Below are 23,814 nucleotides of genomic sequence, written 5' to 3'. Positions count from 1 at the left end.
CAAAAGGGGCCATGTTTTTCAGTTCAATGGTTTGCTGCTAGCATTTACCTCTATTTGACATGCTCTGGATGTATCTCTCAGGAGAGATCTATATCTGGTCCCTTTCAGCATGCACTTTTTAGCTTCATCAATCTTGCCTAGTTTTGGTGGCTGGTTGATGTGGGACAGGCTCTGAAGGGCTGGAGAGATGACTCAGCCACTAAAGGCAGAGCTCACAACCAAAAATAATAACTTTCTATGAGTCTTAAGATTTTGATTTCAGCATTGACAAGCATCACATTCACATATAAGCAAAGGGAAAAACAACTGCCTTCCCTTCAGGGTAAATAAAACAACAGCCCTTTTGGGTTCCCAACATCTTCCAGGTATGTTTATTTCCATGAGCCAGAGTTGTGCCATGTGGTCCTTTGTACCTGTAAGTAAATTAACCTGGGAAGCAGTTTGTCTTTACTTATTGTGGGCACAATGAACTGCACTTTTTTTTTAGCAGGATAAAGAAAAAAGAGTAATGTCAGGGAGCGAATTCAAACTGTTCTCAGAGCACCAAAAGGAGAGGGCTCACCTCTAGCTCAAAAGCCATTCTTCAAGCTTCAGAAATGCTTAGACACTTGGACTTTTTTTTTTTTACTGGATACTTTATGTATTTACATTTCAAATGCTGCCCCCTTTCCCTTCCTCCCTTCCCCCACCCCCTGCTTCTTTGAGGGTACTCTCTCCCCCATCCATCACTCCCAACTCATTACTCTCACATCCCCCTGGGGGAATCGAACTTTCCCAGGACCAAGGACCTCTCTTCCTATTGATGCCAGACAATGCCATCCTCTGCTACTTATGCAGCTGGTGCCATGGTTCCCTCCATGTACACTTTTAAGTTGGTGGTTTAGTCCCTGCGATCTCTGCGGGGGGGTTGGGGTGGGTCTGGTTGATTGATATTGTTGTTCTTCCTACAGGATTGCAAACCCCTTCAACTTCTTCAGTCCTTTCTCTAACTCCTCCATTGTGGTCCCTGTTCTCAGCCCAATGGTTGGCTGTAAGCATTCGGCTCTGTATTTGACAGAGGCTCTCAGGAGACAGCTATAACAGGCTCCTGTCAATAAGCACTTCTTGGCATCCACAAAAATGTCTGGGTTTGGTATCTGTATATGGAATGGATCCCCAGGTGGGGCATTCTCTGAAGGGCCTTTCTTTCAGTCTCTGCTCCACACTTTGTCCCTGTATTTCCTTTAGAGAGGAGCCATTCTGGGTTAAAAATTTGGAGATGAGTGGGTGGCCCCATTCCCCAACCAGGAGCCTTGCCTAACCTCTGGATATGGACTCTGCAGGTTCTCCCTCCCCTTTGTTGGGCATTTCAGCTAATCTCATCCCCATTGGTTCCTGGGACCTCTTGCTTTTCTGGCATCTGGGACTTGCTGGTGGCTACCCCAGTTCCCCATCCCCCATTGCTACAAAGCTCTGTTTAAACTCCTGTATATCATCCCAGTCTCATCCCACACCTGATCCTGTCTCCTCTTTCCCCTCCCACTCCTCTCTTTCTCCCAAGTCCCTCTGACCTTTTATCCCTGGAAGTATTTTGTTCCACCTTCTAACAAGGACTGAAACATCCACACTTTGACTTCATTCTTTTTAAGTTTCATATGATCTGTGATTGTATCTTGAGCATTCTGAGCTTTTGGACATTTGGAATTTTATGAAAATCCCTTTTAGTACATTAACTGCAAGGAATCTGAAGGAGCTTAAGTGTTCTGGGCATGGGAAAATGAAAATTAATTGGTTACAGGACTGAAGTGGGTCAAGCATCTGCCCTCCACTGCTGCCATACTCATGAGGGAATGAATAACCAGTGTTAATAAAATGCAGATTGTGCTAAAGAACAGGCTAGACACAGAGAGCAAACACAAAGCGAAAGACACTTCCGCAGGGGTAGAAGGCATTCTGAGACTCCCAGGTATGAAAGCCAAACTGAGAGCAGACCACAGCTTCTTCAGTGAGTCTACCCTCAGTGCCTCAGCTAGGTGTCCACGGATGCTACAACAGCTGCAGGTCAAATGCTGAAATTTGATTCTTTCTTCTACTTTCAAGTTTAAAAAATTTGAAGCTATAGAAAAAATTGTGAGAAGAAATAGAATAACATCATATGTGTGAATTTATTAGTATTTTCCCATTTATCATTATCAGATCTGTTGAAAATATTCTAAGTATCATGTATCATGACCATTATCCTACAATAATAACTCTGCGTGGGTGTTTGTGTGTGTCTGTGTTGGTCTCCCATTCCTACCTCAGTTGCTCCCATTACCTCTCAGTAATCGTCCCAGATTCACGAATCCAGCTTACCTTTAATGTATCTTCAATCTAGAATTTTCTTCAACTTTTTGGTATCACTGACTTTTTCAAAGACAGTGGGTGTTTTATAGAATCCTACCTGCATGTTCTCAGTTCGTGGTTTAATTTACTTATATATGTTATTTTATTGATTATTTGATATTCTCACACAGGTAAACACTGTATTTTGTATCTTGTTCCTTTCAATCATTCACATCTCCTCCAACTCCTGACAGGCCTCCTTCTCACCAGACCCTGTCAAAACTTCACTTCTGTTTTTCATTAACCATTGAATCTGATTAGTGTGTCTTTATGTTAATACATGTAGTGTCATCCCTTGGGGCTTGAACAACCCACAAGGGGCCACTTTCCTGAAGAAAACTGACTCTTCCCTACCTAGGAAGCCTTCAGCTGCAAAGGCTCCTCAGAAGAGGCAGGCCTTTGTGAGTTTCTCCTCATTTGTGCTGAACTTTGACTGGCTGGATTTTGTTTGGTGCTAATACATTATATCCTGGGAGACCATGAGTGCGGTGGTCCTCTCGTGTCCCAAAGCTACTATTTTGCAGCACTCCTACCCAGCCCTAGCCCTTTCGATTTTTTTTCTTCTCAGGTATTTTTTCAGGGTTATTGAAAATGTGATGTTAGGTATCTTCATATGTTTCATGTCTGAATATGTATAATGCCAGTTTATGCCATCACTGGTGGTGTTAACTTTGATAACGTCTACTATATAAGTCTCTTCTTCTCCTATAATTGTAAGCAGTCTTTTGGTGAGCTACTTTGAGGTGGTGCAAATATTTTATTTCCTGAGAAACCTTCACCCATTGCTAACCATTTTCCTGGATCAGTTATTATTAAAGATGGTTGTAAATAATGATTTCTAACCCAATACTTTCCTCTAATGAAATGCCCCCCAGAAACCTAAACAAGAGGCATAACTCTGAGATACAGGACTTGCCTACAAGCGAGAATAGGAACACATTGTTCCTCAGGCATGCACAGTAAAGTAGTTAGGATAAGGCCATTGTGTCTGTTTCATCATTCTTTCCTTCATCTTTGTTATTCCTTACTATCAATGCAGGTTCCCTCCAAACTGAGTTGTAGCTGCACACAAGAAACATTTAAGGTGTTTTAAGAACTGCTCATGTCTGGGTTCCACCTGTAAAAAGAGATTTTATGTAATTTCTCTAAAACGAGGTTAAACATTGGGCCTTTCAAAACTGCCTGGATCATTCACAAATCTTCCTAGGATTGAGCTGCTGGGAAACCAATGACCAGTTCAGTCTTTCCAATGTTTAGCATCATATTACATTCTAAACTTCAATCTGGCACGATCTATCATGAAAATTGTCATTTTTATATCATAGCGTAGACCATTTCCTCTGCTTCATCATCCTTCCTTCTGTTTTTGATCTTCCTTCTATCTAATCATCATTAGAGTTCTGTTATACATAAAACTTCACATCACTCAATGTATCTTCCATTCCTAACCTTGCAACTGTAGTTTAGGGGCCCCTGTGCACTCTTCCTTGGATAGCACCTCACTGAATTCTTGTAGCAGTGTTCAACAATCGTCATCTCGTCTTACCTGGTGGACTTATCTTAATGAAGGCTTACACAACATTTGGCAAAATGAATGTCTAATGAGTAAACAATTGTACACAAATTGCATCCCTTTGAGAAATACAGTTAATACCTTCAAGTGCTAAAATTCCACCACTCTTCCAACACCAGAAGCAGGTACTGCATGGCTGACCTTGGCTGATATAACAGGTGTGTGAGTGACAGATGCATGCTTGGTGTATATTAGGATATCATCCACTCTCTTTAAAAATTCCTGGCAGTGTTTAGTTATGCTGTCTTTATCCTTCAATGATTCACACAATGCCATTGCATGGAGTATAGCAGCTCTCTTTATCGGGCAGAACTCATTGCATTCTTGTGCTTCTTCTTCCCTGATTTATAATGTAAGTACTTGTAGGAACCTTGGTGTTACTGTTATTTAACTTTTAAATTTTACTCAATAAGATTCTGAAGATAGAAATTTATGTGATTTCCTTATGTTTCTGCCTCTTGTTACTGTCAAATCTATGTATCATTCCCCCACTCTATTAAAGAATTACTTTACTTTCCAAAATTTTATAACCCATGTAGTAAGGCTGTATGGCAGAGTGTCTCCACTGCTAAGTTTTCTCAATAGGTGGATGATCTTTCTGCAGAGCTCACTGCTCCTTTCTTTGGCAGTGGAGACAAAAATGCCATTAGAATTCCTGTCTTTGGCTCTGAACATATATGTCTCCCTATCTAACTCCAGAGTGAATTTTTATGGCTTCCTCAAAAGAATCACATATTTATTCAGACCGTGGGAGGAGATTATCTTGAGAAGTAGAAAACCAAAATGCATTGCGTAATTGAAACACGTTTTCTGTGGCAGCATTTGGCAGAGACAATGCTTTCTAAAGCTTTATCTACATTTTCGAAGATGACTTCTCTAACTATGCCCAAAACACCTTGATTTTGGGTGGGCTTAAAATATTAATTTTACAGGTGCTATTCCAGCTGATAAGAAATAGAACCCCTGTCTTCTGGGCATTTAATTAGAAGCACTGTGTTCAGGAGCACCATGTTCTGGGAGAAGTTGTTTATTGTGGTGCGATTCTTTCCTGGGACTATTACTTTCAATCATTTAAAGTGCAGCTTGCTTCAGAACTTTGATTTTTATAAGTTTTGAATTCCCCTTTATTTCCCCCTTTCTCTTTTCTTTCTTACACAGAATTTTCTTGCCATAAACAAAGGCGAAATGGCAGCATTTTTCATAGGAGAGTGAGCTGTTGTGATTTTCCTTTTCTTTATTCGTTTGTAATAGTAAGTGGAGAAGAAAAGAACCACAGAAAAAGAGACATGAAAACAAAAGCTGTAAAATTGATTTAAAGAATATATTTAATGGCAATCTGCTGCTCTTCCCATGACCCATTTTGTATTAAAAATCTCCTTCAGTAAATAATCTTTCTGTTTGTGTGTTTGGCATACATGCTTGTGTATAGTATATGTTTATGCTTCCCACCTCAGTCTCTTCTATGCATCATTTCTATTTTGGTGTATGTTCACTTAAGTCTACTACATTTAATAAGCCCATGTGGAATTAAAACCCACCTCCACTGTAGAATAACGTTTGTGATTATAAATGTGAAAACAAAACAACAACAACAACAACAGCAATAATTTCCAACAGACCTGTGGTTTGTGTGTTACACCAGTCTAAGAGGGTCATACACTAACTGGCTATAGTTATAATGCATTAAGTATATTTTTATTAAAATAGTTTAGACAGGCAAAAAAAGTAAGAGCCAAATGGCAGTGTCTATGAAGCCCTGTCTTTTGTGCATGGTCAGGGTGCTCATTAACTCCCATCTGTGGTCGCCTGCATAGACATTGCATAAGACTGAGCCATTAAACAGTTATAGACAGGGGAGGAACTCATGGGGCTACACCCAGGGAATCTAATGGCAATCCAGGCCTCCTGCAGGAATGGAAATCATTATCTTCAGTGCTGGGGCTACTGGTGAGGAAGTTACTCATGCTTCAGTGGATAGTTTCACACAAATGCCATGGGAGAGACCCTAGTGAAATCCAATAGCTTATAAAACAAAGCCAGAAACAAAACAACAAGACATGAAAGGGCAGAAGTTTTGGCTGAAGGAAGGTAGGAGGTTGGTGGTGTGAGAGAAAGATAAGTCCCATTAGAAAGATGAATGTGATGAGACTGTATTATATACATGTATAAAGGTGTCCTCGAGTATATACGAGTTTAAAAAATATTCAGATTGTCAAGCAGTCTAGATCTCAGCACGGACTGCTGCAATGGCCATTATCTCTGCCTATTGCTAAAGATGAAGATGATTTTACAAAGTGATATCTCTTTTCTCCCCTCACACCTCTCTCCATTGCATTTCATGACATCTTGAAGTACTGATATAGCATTGCTCTCTGGGCTATCTTTAGACATTAGACCTTCCTAGGAACAATGAAATGGTTATAGAATCTCAGTGTAGACAGGACATGTTCTAATGTGGAAAAATTGACTGCATGCGGGCTTGCAACCACAATGCTCCAACCCCTCTACAAATATCCTACCTTATCTCCCAGGGTTAGAATGATGACTGTTTCTCTGCTGTCATTGCCTCATGTGTACAGTATGTTTACAATATATACTTCAGTGTTCACTATAGCTTTCCATATAAGCCTAGAAAATGATTCCAGACGTTAACCACTATCATCTTTATTTTGATTCAATCTGCCTGTGATTATAGACTGAAAATAAGAACTGAGACTTGAACGTGACCTGACTTTGAATTCTAACTAAGCACCTTTACTTTATTGCCTAGTATCTACTTTCAGGTTCCCTTACATTTTGAACCTCTTACCTCCTAAATTGGATTGGAATTTATTGTGGCTTTTAGCAGGTTATTCTCTCTAGAGATTTGTAGGAGGAAGTACACTAAAAGGTCTAACTTTGGCTTCCCTCCAGCCCTGAGGCTCCTTTGTTACATGACTCATAACTGTGTATGACTCAGTTTCTTCACTAAAACCTGGTGGCAGTTGGAGGGCTCATAGAATTGGGCTTGCAGGAGAAGTGAATGAATAATCTATGTACTGTTCTTAGAATCACTGCACTGGTCCACGCATGGTATGCAGTTTGAGGTGAGACTTGTGATGAAAAAAAGATAAAATATTAAATATCTTGCAGGGATAGCATCAAGCTTAGCCTTCAACTAATCCTTTCTGGGAGTGTTCCACAATTTTTTTCCAGAAGTTATTTTTTATTGGATATTTTATGTATTTACATTTCAAATATTATGCCCTTTTCTCCTCTCCCTTCCCCTCCCCCTGCTTCTATGAAGATGCTCCCACTCCCACCCACTCCTACCTCAATGCCCTGGCATTCCCCTACACAAGGGAAACAGGACCAAGGGCTTCTCCTCCTATTAATGCCAGACAATGGCATCCTCTGCCTCATATGCAGCTGGAGGCATGGGTCCCTCCATATGTACTCATTGCTTGGTGATTTACTCCCTGGGAGCTCTGGTAGGGTCTGGTTGGTTGATATTGTTGTTCTTCCTATGGGGTTGCAAACCCCTTCAGTTCCTTCAGTCCTTTCTCTAACTCTTCCACTGAGGTCCTTGTTAACAGACTTATGGTTAGCTGCAAGCATCCTCATCTGTATTGGTAAGGCTCTGGCAGAGCCTCTCAGGAGACATCTGTATCAGGCTCCTGTCAGCAAGTACTTCTTGGCATCAGCAATAGTGACTGGATTTGGTGGCTGCATATGGGATGGATGCCCAGGTAGATCCATCTCTGGATGACCTTTCCTTCAGTCTCTGCTCCACTTGTTGTCTCTGCATTTCCTCTTGTGAGTATTTTGTTCTCCCTTCTAAGAAGGACTGAAGCATCCACATTTTGGTCTTCCTTCTTCTTGAGCTTCGTATAGTCTGTGAATTGTTTCTTGGATATTTTGAGGTTTTTAAAGGATGTCTAAATTCTGCCAAGCTGATAGTCTAGACGAACCATCAAAAGCACTAAATCTCAAGTATTGTTTCTCTTTTGATCAGATTATGTCTCTTTTCCTGACTCAGTGCCATATCTGCACAGAACCCCTTGCTGATTATTAACTCATAGGTAATGTTGCTCTGGCTCCTGCTGATCTAAGAATGCACACACATCACTGTGCTGTTGTGAGGTTGATGAGCAACTTTTGAAGGGCAATGTAAGGTCACCAGCATTCCTGAGGTAAAGTCTTGTTTTCCAGGTGTTATGATAGTAGGAAAGAGAGACACAGATAGCTATGTTATGATATAGTCAAAGAAACCACTATTATGGTTAATGAATAAAAATGAGCAGAGCAATCAATAGTACTTGGAAGACCCAGAGTGAAGAAACTAATATTTACCCAAGGATTAAAAAGTTGCTGAAGTTGACCATATGTGTTACCATGGACTCTTGGAGGAAGCTTCTGTTAAACTATTTGGACAGTGGGGTCACGTTGGGAAAGCATAAGTTGTGGGACAAGAAGATAATGTGGCGTTAACTTCCTCTGCTTCAGGCCCAGTGAAGCAACAGCTTCAACTTGAGATAATTTCCAATGAGGATGTGGGAAGAGAAGCCTAGGTGAGGGTAAAGAAAGTTAGAGGTGACTCCAGGTCAAAGAGAAAGGCGACAATGGGTGAGGAAACTAGAGGAATGAAGAAGCTCTGTATTAGCCACACTGCAGAGTAATTACAGGAAGGAAAAAATGAAGGGGTTTGAATGTGGACTGGAGTATACGGATAAGGTTATACAGAGGGTGTGTACTTAGTGGGAAAAGTCATTAAGTCCCAAGATTTCAAACAAGGCAAAGACAAGTAGACGTGCTAGTCCATTTGGTCCTTAGGTACCAGATGCTCTATTAAACAGATGAAGATTCACAGGAGAAGTAAGCCAGTATTTATTTTTTAAACCCCTTGCCTTAGCTAAATGTCAACACTGAGCACATAGATATCATCCTGGTGTTCCTTAAAGAATTGTACTTTTACCAGCAAATGGTGAAGGAGGTCAAATTTAGCAGTACAATGTTTGGTTATGGATTTTATAGCATTATAGAAATGTAACCTAAAAATTACCCATAGGACAGACACATAGAGCCATTTAAGACTGTACCATCAAGAATGATTTCTGCTCTCATCATTTTCCAAAAAGACAACTGTGTGTATTGACTAGTTTCTAAGAGAATTGGTTGCTCATTGCACATTATTGTCTTACTAATGAACACGTTTAGAGGTGCATCTTTATGAAAGCTAAGTAGGCCAGGCAGCTTACTGGTCTTAGGATAATTAGAGAATTTGGCATTATCAGGCCAGTGGGGTACCTGCCTTTTCTGGTGAAGCTACACAGATTTTTTGCTCTCTATTACCTCTCCTCTCTCTCTCATTAGTACCTGTTACCGAACAAAGCCAAGCTCTGCAGAATATCATTATAAAATAGTTTTCAGAACACTCATGGTCTAGCTGATATAAACTATTATTAACTCACCCTCTAAAATTGTAGAAAGACAAATTATGGTAGGCATTCACATTTGAGATAGCTTAGTGCCATTCATGACAAGAATCTTAAAACTGTTTTTTCCTAATTTGTAAGAAAGCCTAATCCAGACAAGGTAAATGTTTTGGACTAGGGGAAAATTCGATTGGGAAAGTGCTTGCTTTACCAGCCCAAGAACTTGAGTTTGATTCTCTGAACTACATGCAAAGCTGGGCATGGTGGCACAGGCTTATAACTCCAGTCCTGGATAAGTGGATACAGAAAGTAGAAATATCACTGGGTCTTGCTACTCAGCTCACCTAGCCCATCTGAGAGGAGCAACTCAGTGAAAACTTATCTGAATAAAAAGACAAAGAATAAGTGGATGGTGTTTGATGATGGACACTGGAATTGTTTCTACTTCCACATGTACACACATACATGTGCCCACACACAAACAAAAGCATTCACAAACACACAAGGACAAAATAAACTTGTAAATACATCCATCTGCTTTTCTGCATCGTTAACACACACTGTCTATAATCTGTAATGCCATCCTTTCCTCTGGGTCTATGACTTCAGAGTCTTTCTGTGCACCACACCGTAAGCAGCAAGGAATTATATTGGCTTGGAGAGAGAGAGAGAGAGAGAGAGAGAGAGAGAGAGAGAGAGAGAGAGAGAGAGGCAGAGAGAGAGACACAGAGAGAGAGACAGAGAGAGAGTGATAGAGTGAGTGATAGAGAGAGATAGAGAGAGAGTGATAGAGAGAGAGTGAGTGGTAGAGAGAGAGAGAGAGAGAGAGAGAGAGAGAGAGAGAGAGTACCACTCCATTAAACTGGAAGCATCACAAAGTCAATCACTAAACCCAAACAATTCTTATGGATTTTGAATATATATATATATTCAAAAATGGAAAGAATGGTGAAAATATGAGTGAAATTGTAATTTTTTCTCAGTTGCCACAGAAATACTTGCAGAAACTTCCTCTGTGCTGTAGAAATGGTTGACTGTATCTCGCCCTGCACTATGGAACTGATAGACCCTCAGAGCTGAGTCAGACCCCAGAGAAGGCCTCCTGCCAGGTCTTCATTTCAAGAAGGTGAACGTCAAACGCAAAATAAACCTCTGAAACACAAGGGCTTATGCTTGGGAGCCACTGTTCTGTGTTCTGCATCTTACTATCTTTTCACATATAGAATGGACATCATGCTGTTGTATGCTTGTTCAAGTTGTACGGAGTCTGGTTAAAAGAAGGAATGGAAATTTCCAGGTGTAGTTCCTTGAAAACAGAACATGACAGCAAAATAAAAAAATACCAAAACAATAAACAAACAATAACAAAAATAGGATAACATAACCACCAGTTACTGCTCCCCAACTCCTCCTTTTCATGTTTTCTAATGGAACTGGGGAAGGCACAGGGAAGTATATCAACGCCGTAAAGTGTTTATCAGGTAATGATATCTGTTTTGCTTTTCCTTAGAGTTTTAGTGAATTGAAACCAGAGTTATCCTTACAATATGCACAAGTTACTGATGACAAAGAAAATATAGAGAAAAGTTTTATTAAATAAATTAAATAAAAGTAATATGTGAGTGAAAAGTATAAAATTCTTGAATGTCAGTCTCTTTCCTTTGGCCAATCATATAGTCATGCCTCATAGAAAATATATTTGTCAAGGTTGTCTTTAAATAATGGGGGACCTGCCTTAATAAAAAATCAGGAGAATGCACTATTTTTCTAAAACCTAACAGAAATTACATTAAACATTCAAACCTTCAGTTTAGTCACTGGCTAGGCACGGGGTGGGAAAGGGAAAGTCAGCTGGCTTGATATTGGTTGCCAGGAAACACACAAAAGCACCAGGACAGAGAAAACAAACCACTCCATATTGCTGGGTAAGTGGCCTTTGGTTGCAAGAACTTCACTGAGTGAGAGGGACTTTGAAGCTGTGCACCTGTGTCATGAACACCCACAGATGAAAAACTGCAGCTGAAAAGGATGAAAGCAGTAAAGGTCAGTCAAAGAGATTAGAAAAGGATGCTTTCCAACTCAATTAAATGTGGACCGCAAGGGGTTTCCTTGTCTGTATGGAGTGGGGAAAGACTGATACACACGGTTCTAATCAGTCCAAGTAAAACAGTATGAGCAGCCGAGCTGGAGGTCTTGAAAACAAACTATGGTTTAAAGTAAGTAAAGGTACTATCATTTTCCTACCTTGGCTCAATGGTTTTGCCTCCTAATTATAGGGTTGGAAATTTCATTTTAAATTGTATTCTAAGTTGGACTCCATTTCAAAGGCATATATTGAAGCAACAACAAGAAAAACAAACACAGAATGTTGAAGCATGCTGAAGAGGGGTGAAGTTATTAGGAGCTACCCTGATGTTGCACTTGGTTTGAACATGGCGTCCCAGTCAGAGTCAGCACACCTTGAGAACACAGAAGTAAAGACTGCAAGTGAACACTATGGTACAGACCTCGTTGAGAACAAGCTCAGTGTGGAGGATTTTGTGAAGATACAGCAGGTCTTTGAGGTAAGTGTTAGGCTTACTGACCAGAAGATTTGGGCTGTTCTCAAAGGACATGAATACATAATTTTGATGAAATATACCATAATATAATGTCTGAGAGATGGTTCAGTTAACAAAGTATCAGACATATCAGTAGGAAGAACTGAGTTTGATCCCTGGCACCCGAGTGAAAAATCTCAGTGCAGTGCTGAGAAAGTAGAGATAAGGAGATCTCTGGGGCTCACTAGGCAGCCTGGCAGCATAGTCAGTGAGTCAGCCAGTACCAGTGACAATTCCTGTCTCAAAATACATGGTGGAAGCCCCCTGAAGAATAATGTATGGCTGCATATGTAACAGAAGATGGCCTTGTTGGGCATCAATGGGAGGAGCATCCCTTGGTCTTGCCATGGCTCGATACCCCATTGTAGGGGAATGTAAGGGCAGGGAAAGGCAGGATGGGGTGAGTGGGTGGGCAGGGGAAAACCCTCTTAGAAGCGGGAGGGGGGATAGGATAAGGAGTTTATGGATGGGAAACAGGGAAAGGGGATAACGAAACTTACAAGCTGAGCAAGTATGGAGGTCCAGCTATAAAATAGTTTTTGTCTCATTGTAACCTATCAACTGAAATGAACATCACAAAAAAAAGAGAGAATGCTCTATGGCCTCCACAGACTTTTAGAAATACATGTTTATCTACACACGCGCACACACACACACACACACACACACACACACACACACACACACACAGAGCCACATACTTCAATACAGTTTAACAGTCAAATCAAGGACCTGAAACATTATGGCTCAAGGTTAACATCAAATACTTAGTACCATTCTCTTTCAATTCATTTCTCTGAAACAAACATTATAAATTAATTTGAAGCTATTACATAAAATTATCACCACTACAATTGTACAAAAGGTACAATTTATTATTGCACTTTTTAGAAATTAGTATTTTTTTTATCAGAAAGTTAAACTTATGAATGAGAAAAGCCAGATGACTAAAATAATCCCCTGGTAAATCACTGTTCTTGCACTTGAGAAAAAAGTAGAACTAGGAAAACACAATTATATGAGCCCAGTTTGTGAAAATTAATTTCTTCCTCCATCTGAATGACATGCCCCCTTTAAAAGATGACACGGGCACTGTGGGGTCCTATAGCCCTACAAGTGGCCCACCTCTCCTCCTCTTCTTTTCCCCTGAACGAAGGCAAGTCAAAGGGAAACTTGAGGGTTTTGTTTACATTCCACAGGAAAATCACAACTGGTCAATTTCCCTCTCCTTACCTTACATAATTAACTTGCAATTGTGCTACTATATAAAATGAGTAACATACTTCAAAGTGAAATTTAAGCTTCAAATGCATGCAGGAAGAGCACCGTTCAGTGCCATGGATTTTAGACAGACATAAACCTCTATCCCTTCTGCTTCATTATACTTCCTAAGATGGGATCTCAGGGCTCCACGAGCTCTTCCAGGGGATGCTTGGAGTGTCTGTATTAATTACAGCAGACATATAATGTTTTGGAATTTAATCTTAAAATTAATAAAACATGAAATCTAGCAATTATACTGAACTATAATTGGCACACATTTTAACCTTTAGCTACCACAAAATAAAAAAATAGATGTGGTAGCTAGAGTTGGTTCTTCAGTAAAGAGTGCTTTGTAAAGCTTTACCCCAGCACCTGAGTTCAGGTACCTAATAGGCACTTCAAATCCTACCTGAAACTCTAGCTCTAAAAAGATTGATGCCTCTAACTTCTATGAGAACACAAACACAAACAGAGAGAGAGAGAGAGAGAGAGAGAGAGAGAGAGAGAGAGAGAGAAGAAAAATTTAAAAAATTTGCTTAACAAAACCATTTACTGGTAAAAACCTACTTGACACTTCTTTGTATAACAATTCAGAATCTACAAATGAGTATCAATCATTTCTGTGTTAACAAAATCTTTCATATTTATTAACACCAGTCACACTGCATTTCATTCTTTTAAGCTTTCTATATTTGCTATTCATCTAACCCGATTTCTCTGAAAGATTCCAGTGTGTCTCATACCCACTGCCCTGGATGAATTCAGCATGTTTTGATAGTCGCTGCAAACATTTTGACAATTTGACGACAATCAAGAAAATATAACAGCAGATTATGACAGCTTTGGCGCCAGAATAAACTGAAATGTGGCAGTTTTGTTCTGGTGCTGAGAACACAAACAATTTGAATAATGGCGTCTGTACAGGAGTTAAGGTGTTATAAAGTAGATGTGTTAATGAAACTGCTACTGAATGCTAGGGAACCATTTGAAACACAGGATAGTCGTGAGTGAACCAAAACCAAACTGCAACATTTAAGGGAAGTTTGAGTGCTTTTTTTGTGTAATGTTAAATTTTCAAAAGGCTGACAACTTGTTTTGGAATTGCACGATGAATAAAAACAAAAACAAAAACAAAAACTAAAACTCAGAGACTGGAAAACAGGAGAGAACGAAACTCCAAAATTTCACAAACATCAGGAATCTATGACAGTTTTCCTTTAAAATTGAGAGATGCAGGTGTAGTTTCAGGAAAAGACTGGAAGTGCATGCATCTTTTGCATGCTGAGCAGACAGTATGGAACCATATGATACCTGATGCGCAGGAAGGGCTTATCAGGAGCAGATAAGGGGAAATGTAGAGAAGGCGACATATAAGATGGCTTTGATGGAGTCCATCCCGTCTGTCACAGCGGTAGGTCCGTGTACCACAGAGAGACATGCTCCCAGGCATTCCTTCAGCACAGCACTCTAAAGGCTGCCATGTGAAGTGCCCTCATGGGAGAAACATCAGGCTCTGGAAACAGATTCATTTATTCTATACTATGTTTTGCTTGTGTAAAGACTGCGTATCTGAAACTGAAGAGCTGCCAGGCATTAACCAAGATCCAGCTCCTTAAAAACAGGCAATGGATCAATAAAAAATGAGATTGGAGATAATACTTAGAGGAGACCATTTGTCTGCTATCTTCAAGAACTTTGGCTAGGTCACCTGTACTACAGGGAAAATTAAAAAAGAAGCACATTAAAAATTAGCTTCTGCCCTGGGTCCTGCTAAGACTGAACCCCCAGTGAACTAGACTGTTGGGGGGAGGGCGGCAATGGGGGAGGATGGGGAGGGGAACACCCATAAGGAAGGGGAGAGTTGGGAGGGGGATGTTTGCCCGGAAACCGGGAAAGGGAATAACACTCGAAATGTATATAAGAAATACTCAAGTTAATAAAAAAAAAAAAAGAAAGCTAAAAAAAAAATTAGTTTCCGGTTGTCCTGGGGGTTTACTTACACAAGAGCTTTTTTATTTATTTATTTATTTATTTATTTTTTTATTAACTTGAGTATTTCTTATATACATTTCGAGTGTTATTCCCTTTCCCGGTTTCCGGGGAAACATCCCCCTCCCCCCTCCCCTTCCTTATGGGTGTTCCCCTCCCAACCCTCCCACCATTGCCGCCCTCCCCCCATAGACTAGTTCACTGGGGGTTCAGTCTTAGCAGGACCCAGGGCTTCCCCTTCCACTGGTGCTCTTACTAGGATATTCATTGCTACCTATGGGGTCAGAGTCCAGGGTCAGTCCATGTATAGTCTTTAGGTAGTGGCTTAGTCCCTGGAAGCTCTGGTTGCTTGGCATTGTTGTACTTTTGGGGTCTCGAGCCCCTTCAAGCTCTTCCAGTTCTTTCTCTGATTCCTTCAATAGGGGACCTATTCTCAGTTCAGTGGTTTGCTGCTGGCATTCGCCTCTGTATTTGCTGTATTCTGGCTGTGTCTCTCAGGAGCGATCTACATCCGGCTCCTGTCGGTCTGCACTTCTTTGCTTCATCCATCTAGTCCAATTGGGTGGCTGTATATGTATGGGCCAAATGTGGGACAGGCTCTGAATGGGTGTTCCTTCAGTCTCTGTTTTAATCTTTGCCTCTCCCTTCCCTGCCAAGGGTATTCTTTTTCCTCATTTAAAGAAGGAGTGAAGCATTCACATTTTGATCATCCGTCTTGAGTTTCGTTTGTTCTAGGGATCTAGGGTAATTCAAGCATTTGGGCTAATAGCCACTTATCAATGAGTGCATACCATGTATGTCTTTCTGTGATTGGGTTAGTTCACTCAGGATGATATTTTCCAGTTCCAACCATTTGCCTACGAATTTCATAAACTCGTTGTTTTTGATAGCTGAGTAGTATTCCATTGTGTAGATGTACCACATTTTCTGTATCCATTCCTCTGTTGAAGGGCATCTGGGTTCTTTCCATTTTCTGGCTATTATAAATAAGGCTGCGATGAACATAGTGGAGCACGTGTCTCTTTTATATGTTGAGGCATCTTTTGGGTATATGCCCAAGAGAGGTATAGCTGGATCCTCAGGCAGTTCAATGTCCAATTTTCTGAGGAACCTCCAGACTGATTTCCAGAATGGTTTTACCAGTCTGCAATCCCACCAACAATGGAGGAGTGTTCCTCTTTCTCCACAACCTCGCCAGCATCTGCTGTCACCTGAGTTTTTGATCTTAGCCAATCGCACTGGTGTGAGGTGAAATCTCAGGGTTGTTTTGATTTGCATTTCCCTTATGACTAAAGATGTTGAACATTTCTTTAGGTGTTTCTCAGCCATTCGGCATTCCTCAGCTGTGAATTCTTTGTTTAGCTCTGAACCCCACTTTTTAATAGGGTTATTTGTTTCCCTGCAGTCTAACTTCTTGAGTTCTTTGTATATTTTGGATATAAGGCCTCTATCTGTTGTAGGGTTGGTAAAGATCTTTTCCCAATCTGTTGGTTGCCGTTTTGTCCTAACCACAGTGTCCTTTGCCTTACAGAAGCTTTGCAGTTTTATGAGATCCCATTTGTCGATTCTTGATCTTAGAGCATAAGCCATTGGTGTTTTGTTCAGGAAATTTTTTCCAGTGCCCATGTGTTCCAGATGCTTCCCTAGTTTTTCTTCTATTAGTTTGAGTGTGTCTGGTTTGATGTGGAGGTCCTTGATCCACTTCGACTTAAGCTTTGTACAGGGTGATAAGCATGGATCGATCTGCATTCTTCTACATGTTGCCCTCCAGTTGAACCAGCACCATTTGCTGAAAATGCTATCTTTTTTCCATTGGATGGTTTTGGCTCCTTTGTCAAAAATCAAGTGACCATAGGTGTGTGGGTTCATTTCTGGGTCTTCAATTCTATTCCATTGGTCTATCTGTCTGTCTCTGTACCAATACCATGCAGTTTTTACCACTATTGCTCTGTAATACTGCTTGAGTTCAGGGATAGTGATTCCCCCTGAAGTCCTTTTATTGTTGAGGATAGCTTTAGCTATCCTGGGTTTTTTGTTATTCCAGATGAATTTGCAAATTGTTCTGTCTAACTCTTTGAAGAATTGGATTGGTATTTTGATGGGGATTGCATTGAATCTGTAGATTGCTTTTGGTAAAATGGCCATTTTTACTATATTAATCCTGCCAATCCATGAGCATGGGAGATCTTTCCATCTTCTGAGGTCTTCTTCAATTTCTTTCTTCAGTGTCTTGAAGTTCTTATTGTACAGATCTTTTACTTGCTTGGTTAAAGTCACACCGAGGTACTTTATATTATTTGGGTCTATTATGAAGGGTGTCGTTTCCCTAATTTCTTTCTCGGCTTGTTTCTCTTTTGTATAGAGGAAGGCAACTGATTTATTTGAGTTAATTTTATACCCAGCCACTTTGCTGAAGTTGTTTATCAGCTTTAGTAGTTCTCTGGTGGAACTTTTGGGATCACTTAAATATACTATCATATCATCTGCAAATAGTGATATTTTGACCTCTTCTTTTCCGATCTGTATCCCTTTGATCTCCTTTTGTTGTCTGATTGCTCTGGCTAGAACTTCAAGAACTATATTGAATAAGTAGGGAGAGAGTGGGCAGCCTTGTCTAGTCCCTGATTTTAGTGGGATTGCTTCAAGTTTCTCTCCATTTAGTTTAATGTTAGCAACTGGTTTGCTGTATATGGCTTTTACTATGTTTAGGTATGGGCCTTGAATTCCTATTCTTTCCAGGACTTTTATCATGAAGGGGTGTTGAATTTTGTCAAATGCTTTCTCAGCATCTAATCAAATGATCATGTGGTTCTGTTCTTTCAGTTTGTTTATATAATGGATCACGTTGATGGTTTTCCGTATATTAAACCATCCCTGCATGCCTGGGATGAAGCCTACTTGATCATGGTGGATGATTGTTTTGATGTGCTCTTGAATTCGGTTTGCCAGAATTTTATTGAGTATTTATGCGTCGATATTCATAAGGGAAATTGGTCTGAAGTTCTCTTTCTTTGTTGTGTCTTTGTGTGGTTTAGGTATAAGAGTAATTGTAGATTCGTAGAAGGAATTCGCTAGGGCTCCATCTGTTTCAATTTTGTGGAATAGTTTGGATAATATTGGTATGAGGTCTTCTATGAAGGTTTGATAGAAATCTGCACTAAACCCATCTGGACCTGGGCTCTTTTTGGTTGGGAGACCTTTAATGACTGCTTCTATTTCCTTAGGAGTTATGGGGTTGTTTAACTGGTTTATCTGTTCCTGATTTAACTTTGATACCTGGTATCTGTCTAGGAAATTGTCCATTTCCTGAAGATTTTCAAATTTTGTTGAATATAGGTTTTTATAGTAAGATCTGATGATTTTTTGAATTTCCTCTGAATCTGTAGTTATGTCTCCCTTTTCATTTCTGATTTTGTTAATTTGGACGCACTCTCTGTGTCCTCTCGTTAGTCTGGCTAAGGGTTTATCTATCTTGTTGATTTTCTCAAAGAACCAACTTTTGGTCCTGTTGATTCTTTCTATGGTCCTTTTTGTTTCTACTTGGTTGATTTCAGCTCTGAGTTTGATTATTTCCTGCCTTCTACTCCTCCTGGGTGTATTTGCTTCTTTTTGTTCTAGAGCTTTTAGGTGTGCTGTCAAGCTGCTGACATATGCTCTTTCCTGTTTCTTTCTGCAGGCACTCAGCGCTATGAGTTTTCCTCTTAGCACAGCTTTCATTGTGTCCCATAAGTTTGAGTATGTTGTATCTTCATTTTCATTAAATTCTAAAAAGTTTTTAATTTCTTTCTTTATTTCTTCCTTGACCAGGTTATCATTGAGTAGAACATTGTTCAATTTCCACGTATATGTGGGCATTCTTCCCTTATTGTTATTGAAGACCAGTTTTAGGCCGTGGTGGTCCGATAGCACGCATGGGATTATTTCTATCTTTCTGTACCTGTTGAGGCCCGTTTTTTGACCAATTATATGGTCAATTTTGGAGAAAGTACCATGAGGAGCTGAGAAGAAGGTATATCCTTTTGCTTTAGGATAGAATGTTCTATAAATATCCGTTAAGTCCATTTGGCTCATGACTTCTCTTAGTCTGTCGACATCACTGTTTAATTTCTGTTTCCATGATCTGTCCATTGATGAGAGTGGGGTGTTGAAATCTCCCACTATTATTGTGTGAGGTGCAATGTGTGTTTTAAGCTTTAGTAAGGTTTCTTTTACGTATGTAGGTGCCCTTGTATTTGGGGCATAGATATTTAGGATTGAGAGTTCATCTTGGTGGATTTTTCCTTTGATGAATATGAAGTGTCCTTCCTTATCTTTTTTGATGACTTTTAGTTGGAAATTGATTTTATTTGATATTAGAATGGCTACTCCAGCTTGCTTCTTCTGACCATTTGCTTGGAAAGTTGTTTTCCAGCCTTTCACTCTGAGGTAGTGTCTGTCTTTGTCTCTGAGGTGTGTTTCCTGTAGGCAGCAGAATGCAGGGTCCTCGTTGCGTATCCAGTTTGTTAATCTATGTCTTTTTATTGGGGAGTTGAGGCCATTGATATTGAGAGATATTAAGGAATAGTGATTATTGTTTCCCTTTATATTCATATTTGGATGTGAGGTTATGTTTGTGTGCTTTCATTCTCTTTGTTTTGTTGCCAAGACGATTAGTTTCTTGCTTCTTCTAGGGTATAGCTTGCCTCCTTATGTTGGGCTTTACCATTTATTATCCTTTGTAGTGCTGGATTTGTAGAAAGATATTGTGTAAATTTGGTTTTGTCATGGAATATCTTGGTTTCTCCATCAATGTTAATTGAGAGTTTTGCTGGATACAGTAACCTGGGCTGGCATTTGTGTTCTCTTAGGGTCTGTATGACATCAGTCCAGGATCTTCTGGCCTTCATAGTTTCTGGCGAGAAGTCTGGTGTGATTCTGATAGGTCTCCCTTTATATGTTACTTGACCTTTTTCCCTTACTGCTTTTAATATTCTTTCTTTATTTTGTGCGTTTGGTGTTTTGACAATTATGTGACGGGAGGTGTTTCTTTTCTGGTCCAATCTATTTGGAGTTCTGTAGGCTTCTTGTATGCCTATGGGTATCTCTTTTTTTTAGGTTAGGGAAGTTTTCCTCTATGATTTTGTTGAAGATATTTACTGGTCCTTTGAGCTGGGAGTCTTCACTCTCTTCTATACCTATTATCCTTAGGTTTGATCTTCTCATTGAGTCCTGGATTTCCTGTATGTTTTGGACCAGTAGCTTTTTCTGCTTTACATTATCTTTGACAGTTGAGTCAATGATTTCTATGGAATCTTCTGCTCCTGAGATTCTCTCTTCCATCTCTTGTATTCTGTTGGTGAAGCTTGTATCTACAGCTCCTTGTCTCTTCTTTTGGTTTTCTATATCCAGGGTTGTTTCCATGTGTTCTTTCTTGATTGCTTCTATTTCCATTTTTAATTCCTTCATCTGTTTGATTGTGTTTTCCTGGAATTCTTTCAGGCATTTTTGCCATTCCTCTCTGTAGGCTTCTACTTGTTTATTAATGATTTCCTGTGTTTCCCTAAGTGTGTTCATGTCTTTCTTGAAGTCCTCCAGCATCATGATCAAATATGATTTTGAAACTAGATCTTGCTTTTCTGGTGTGTTTGGATATTCCATGTTTGTTTTGGTGGGAGAATTGGGCTCCGATGATGGCATGCAGTCTTGGTTTCTGTTACTTGGGTTCCTGCGCTTGCCTCTCGCCATCAGATTATCTCTAGTGTTACTTTGTTCTGCTATTTCTGACAGTGGCTAGACTGACCTATAAGCCTGTGTGTCAGGAGTGCTGTAGACCTGTTTTCCTCTCTTTCAGTCAGTTATGGGGACAGTGTGTTCTGCTTTCGGGCGTGTAGTTTTTCCTCTCTACAGGTCTTCAGCTGTTCCTGTGGGCCTGTGTCTTGAGTTCACCAGGCAGCTTTCTTGCAGCAGAAAATTTGGTCTTACCTGTGGTCCCGAGGCTCAGGTTCGCTCGTGGGGTGCTGCCCAGGGGCTCGCTGCAGCGGCAGCAACCAGGAAGACCTGTGCCGCCCCTTCCGGGAGCTTCAGTGCACCAGGGTTCCAGATGGTCTTTGGCTTTTTCCTCTGGCGTCCGAGATGTGTGTGCAGGGAGCAGTCTCTTCTGGTTTCCCAGGCTTGTCTGCCTCTCTGAAGGTTTAGCTCTCCCTCCCACGGGATTTGGGTGCAGAGAACACACACAAGAGCTTTTGAAGTGGGCCATAGAGTAAGGTCCCTGTGTCAAGCAAGACAAAACAAAACAAAACAAAGCAAAAAGCAAACCCATACAGAGCAAAAACGAACAAACAAACAAACACAAAGAGAAAGCCAGCAAGACAGTTTAACAAGTAAAGGCACTTGCCTGGAGAATCATAGAGACCTGAATCATGGAAAGTTGTATATATACAATTCCAGTTGACCACAATGTTGTTCTCTGACCTCCCCAGGTGTACTGTGGTACATGCCACCCACATGCACACACATAGATAGAAAAATAAATAGATGTATGTATGTATGAATGAATGAATGGATGGATGGATGGATGGATGGATGGATGAAAATGACATGCAAAAAATATATAAAAATTTGGGTTTTTTTATCAGTACTGGGAGTCTAGGGAGACTCATATGCATGAGGACATGAGTTTGATCCCCAGAACCTACAGAAAAATGGGGCACGGTGGCCATCACCTGTAATTCCAGTACTGGGGAGCAGGAGGCAGGGCCCCATGACCAGTCCAGCTGAATCTGTAAGCTTCAGGTTCAGAAAGAGACCTTGTATTAAAAAGTAAAGTGAGAGCAATTGAGGGAGACAATGAATGTTAATCTCTGGTCTCCACATGCAGGTGCACATGCGGTGTAAGCACCTGAAAATTTAACACACACACACACACACACACACACACACACACACAAACACACACACACACACCCCGAGAGAGAGAGAGAGACTGTCTATGAATGACCATTAAATATTTAATTAATCTATAAGTAAAAATCCTATACATACTATTTAGTTGTAGTAATATCATTTATGAAGTGAAACATGATGCCTATTATCCAATAGTATAGACAAGATATAATTATCACTGTGTTTGAGATCTGCAAGTCAGACCAGCTGAGCAGCTTTGACACATACAGTGTATGCAAACTATTAATCCTCTGCCTCAGTTTTCTTTACTGCTAACATGGAGAAATGGGGGATTTGTTTTAACGAGTTAGGGTAAAGTACTTAGAGCAGTGCTTGCCTCACAGGAAAAGTTCTCAATGAACATTATGCTTTACACATTTGATCAGCAGAGAGAGAACCACATAGCATTTCACATTGTCTTGATTCTAACTCATCTTATTTAAAGGAAATTCAGCTTCCAAATGACATTTGCCATTATTTTCCTCTATTCTTTTCATTTGCGGTAGGAAATGAGAGTTGTAAGAGCAAGTCTTCACAGAGAGTATAATGGCATCATTTTCTCTTATCTCACATTCTATTTGCAGACAAATGGTTTTAATTGATGCCTTGATCTTTGTTGGAACAAAGAAGTGGACAGGGTTGAAGGATTAAAGGGGAACATATAGTTTCATTTTCTTTCCACTGATGGTGTCAAATGGCCACACATCAGCCAGAAGAGAGTGGAGCTAGGATTACTCATAGAACTGTAAAGTGCCTTCGCTCCAACTTTTCTGCAGAGCTTGAAATTTTTAGAGAAATGAAACACTCTATGGATGCTTATATTATTTTGATGTCAACCATATTTTACATTTTCTTTGGAACTTCAAAAGTCAGACATTGTATAACAGAGACTGGCTATGGCTGCTGGTTCTATAGGAATGATGGGAGGTGGAGATTATGGCCGAGGGGAAATGAGATTTCTTTGAAAAGCCCAACAGAGGCTCTATGTATGTTGAGATTCTTTTGAGACGTGGCTGCAAGGTATCCAGGCACTTCTTTTCCTTTCAGATTCTATAATTCATAGTGTGACAGAAAGTTCCATCTCAGCTTATGGCGGATCCCTTTTCTGTTTGATGTGGAGCTACATTTTATTCAGCATTCCTGGCTCTCCGGGTTGAGTTCTGAATTGCTTCTATGAGTAGCCATGTTTCCTTCAGTCCCTGGCTCATTCATTCTGGTCCAGGATTGGCTCTGCACAACCTATTGTTGTCTAACATTTGCCCATGCCCTGCTGTATCTTTAGTTTTTCTTCCTTTTCTTTTTTTAAAAAATATTTATTAGATATATTTCTTTACATACATTTCAAATGTTATTCCCCTTCCTAGTTTCCTGTCCATAAGCCCCTGTCCCCCACCACCATATGGGTATTCCCTCCATACATGCCCCTTACTGTCCCCCACCTGCACTGGGGGCCCAACCTTGGCTAGACCAAGGGCTTCCACTTCCACTGGAGCCCCAACAAGTCTATTCTCTGCTACATATAGAGTTGGAGCCCTGGGTCAGTCCATGTATAGTCGTTCAGTAGTGGTCCCTGGAAGCTCTGGTTGGTTGGCATTGTTGTTCTTATGGGGTTGCAAGGTCCTTCCACTCTTTCAATATTTCCTCTAATTCCCCCCAAGGAGGTCCTGTTCTCAGTTCATTGGTTTGCTGC

General features: G+C 40.3%; 1 protein-coding gene across 2 annotated transcripts in view; it reads left to right on the top strand.

The window, feature by feature from the left end:
* Positions 1-11,252: 11,252 nt before the first annotated feature.
* The window catches only part of Wdr49 (WD repeat domain 49), a 214,088-nt gene continuing 201,526 nt past the window's right edge, over positions 11,253-23,814 (top strand). The window contains exons 1-2 of one of the 2 annotated variants that reach the window (XM_039103711.2): positions 11,253-11,394; positions 11,679-11,915. In XM_039103711.2, coding sequence (XP_038959639.1) covers positions 11,727-11,915 — 189 coding nt within the window. In that variant the 5' untranslated portion in view covers positions 11,253-11,394; positions 11,679-11,726. Of the gene's footprint in view, positions 11,395-11,627; positions 11,916-23,814 lie in introns of both variants that reach the window. The other variant, XM_039103712.2, reaches the window with a different exon arrangement.

The sequence above is a fragment of the Rattus norvegicus genome, chromosome 2 (assembly GCF_036323735.1).
Source record: "Rattus norvegicus strain BN/NHsdMcwi chromosome 2, GRCr8, whole genome shotgun sequence".
NCBI classification, from domain to species: Eukaryota; Metazoa; Chordata; class Mammalia; order Rodentia; family Muridae; genus Rattus; species Rattus norvegicus.
This window is presented reverse-complemented; position numbering and strand designations above follow the sequence as displayed.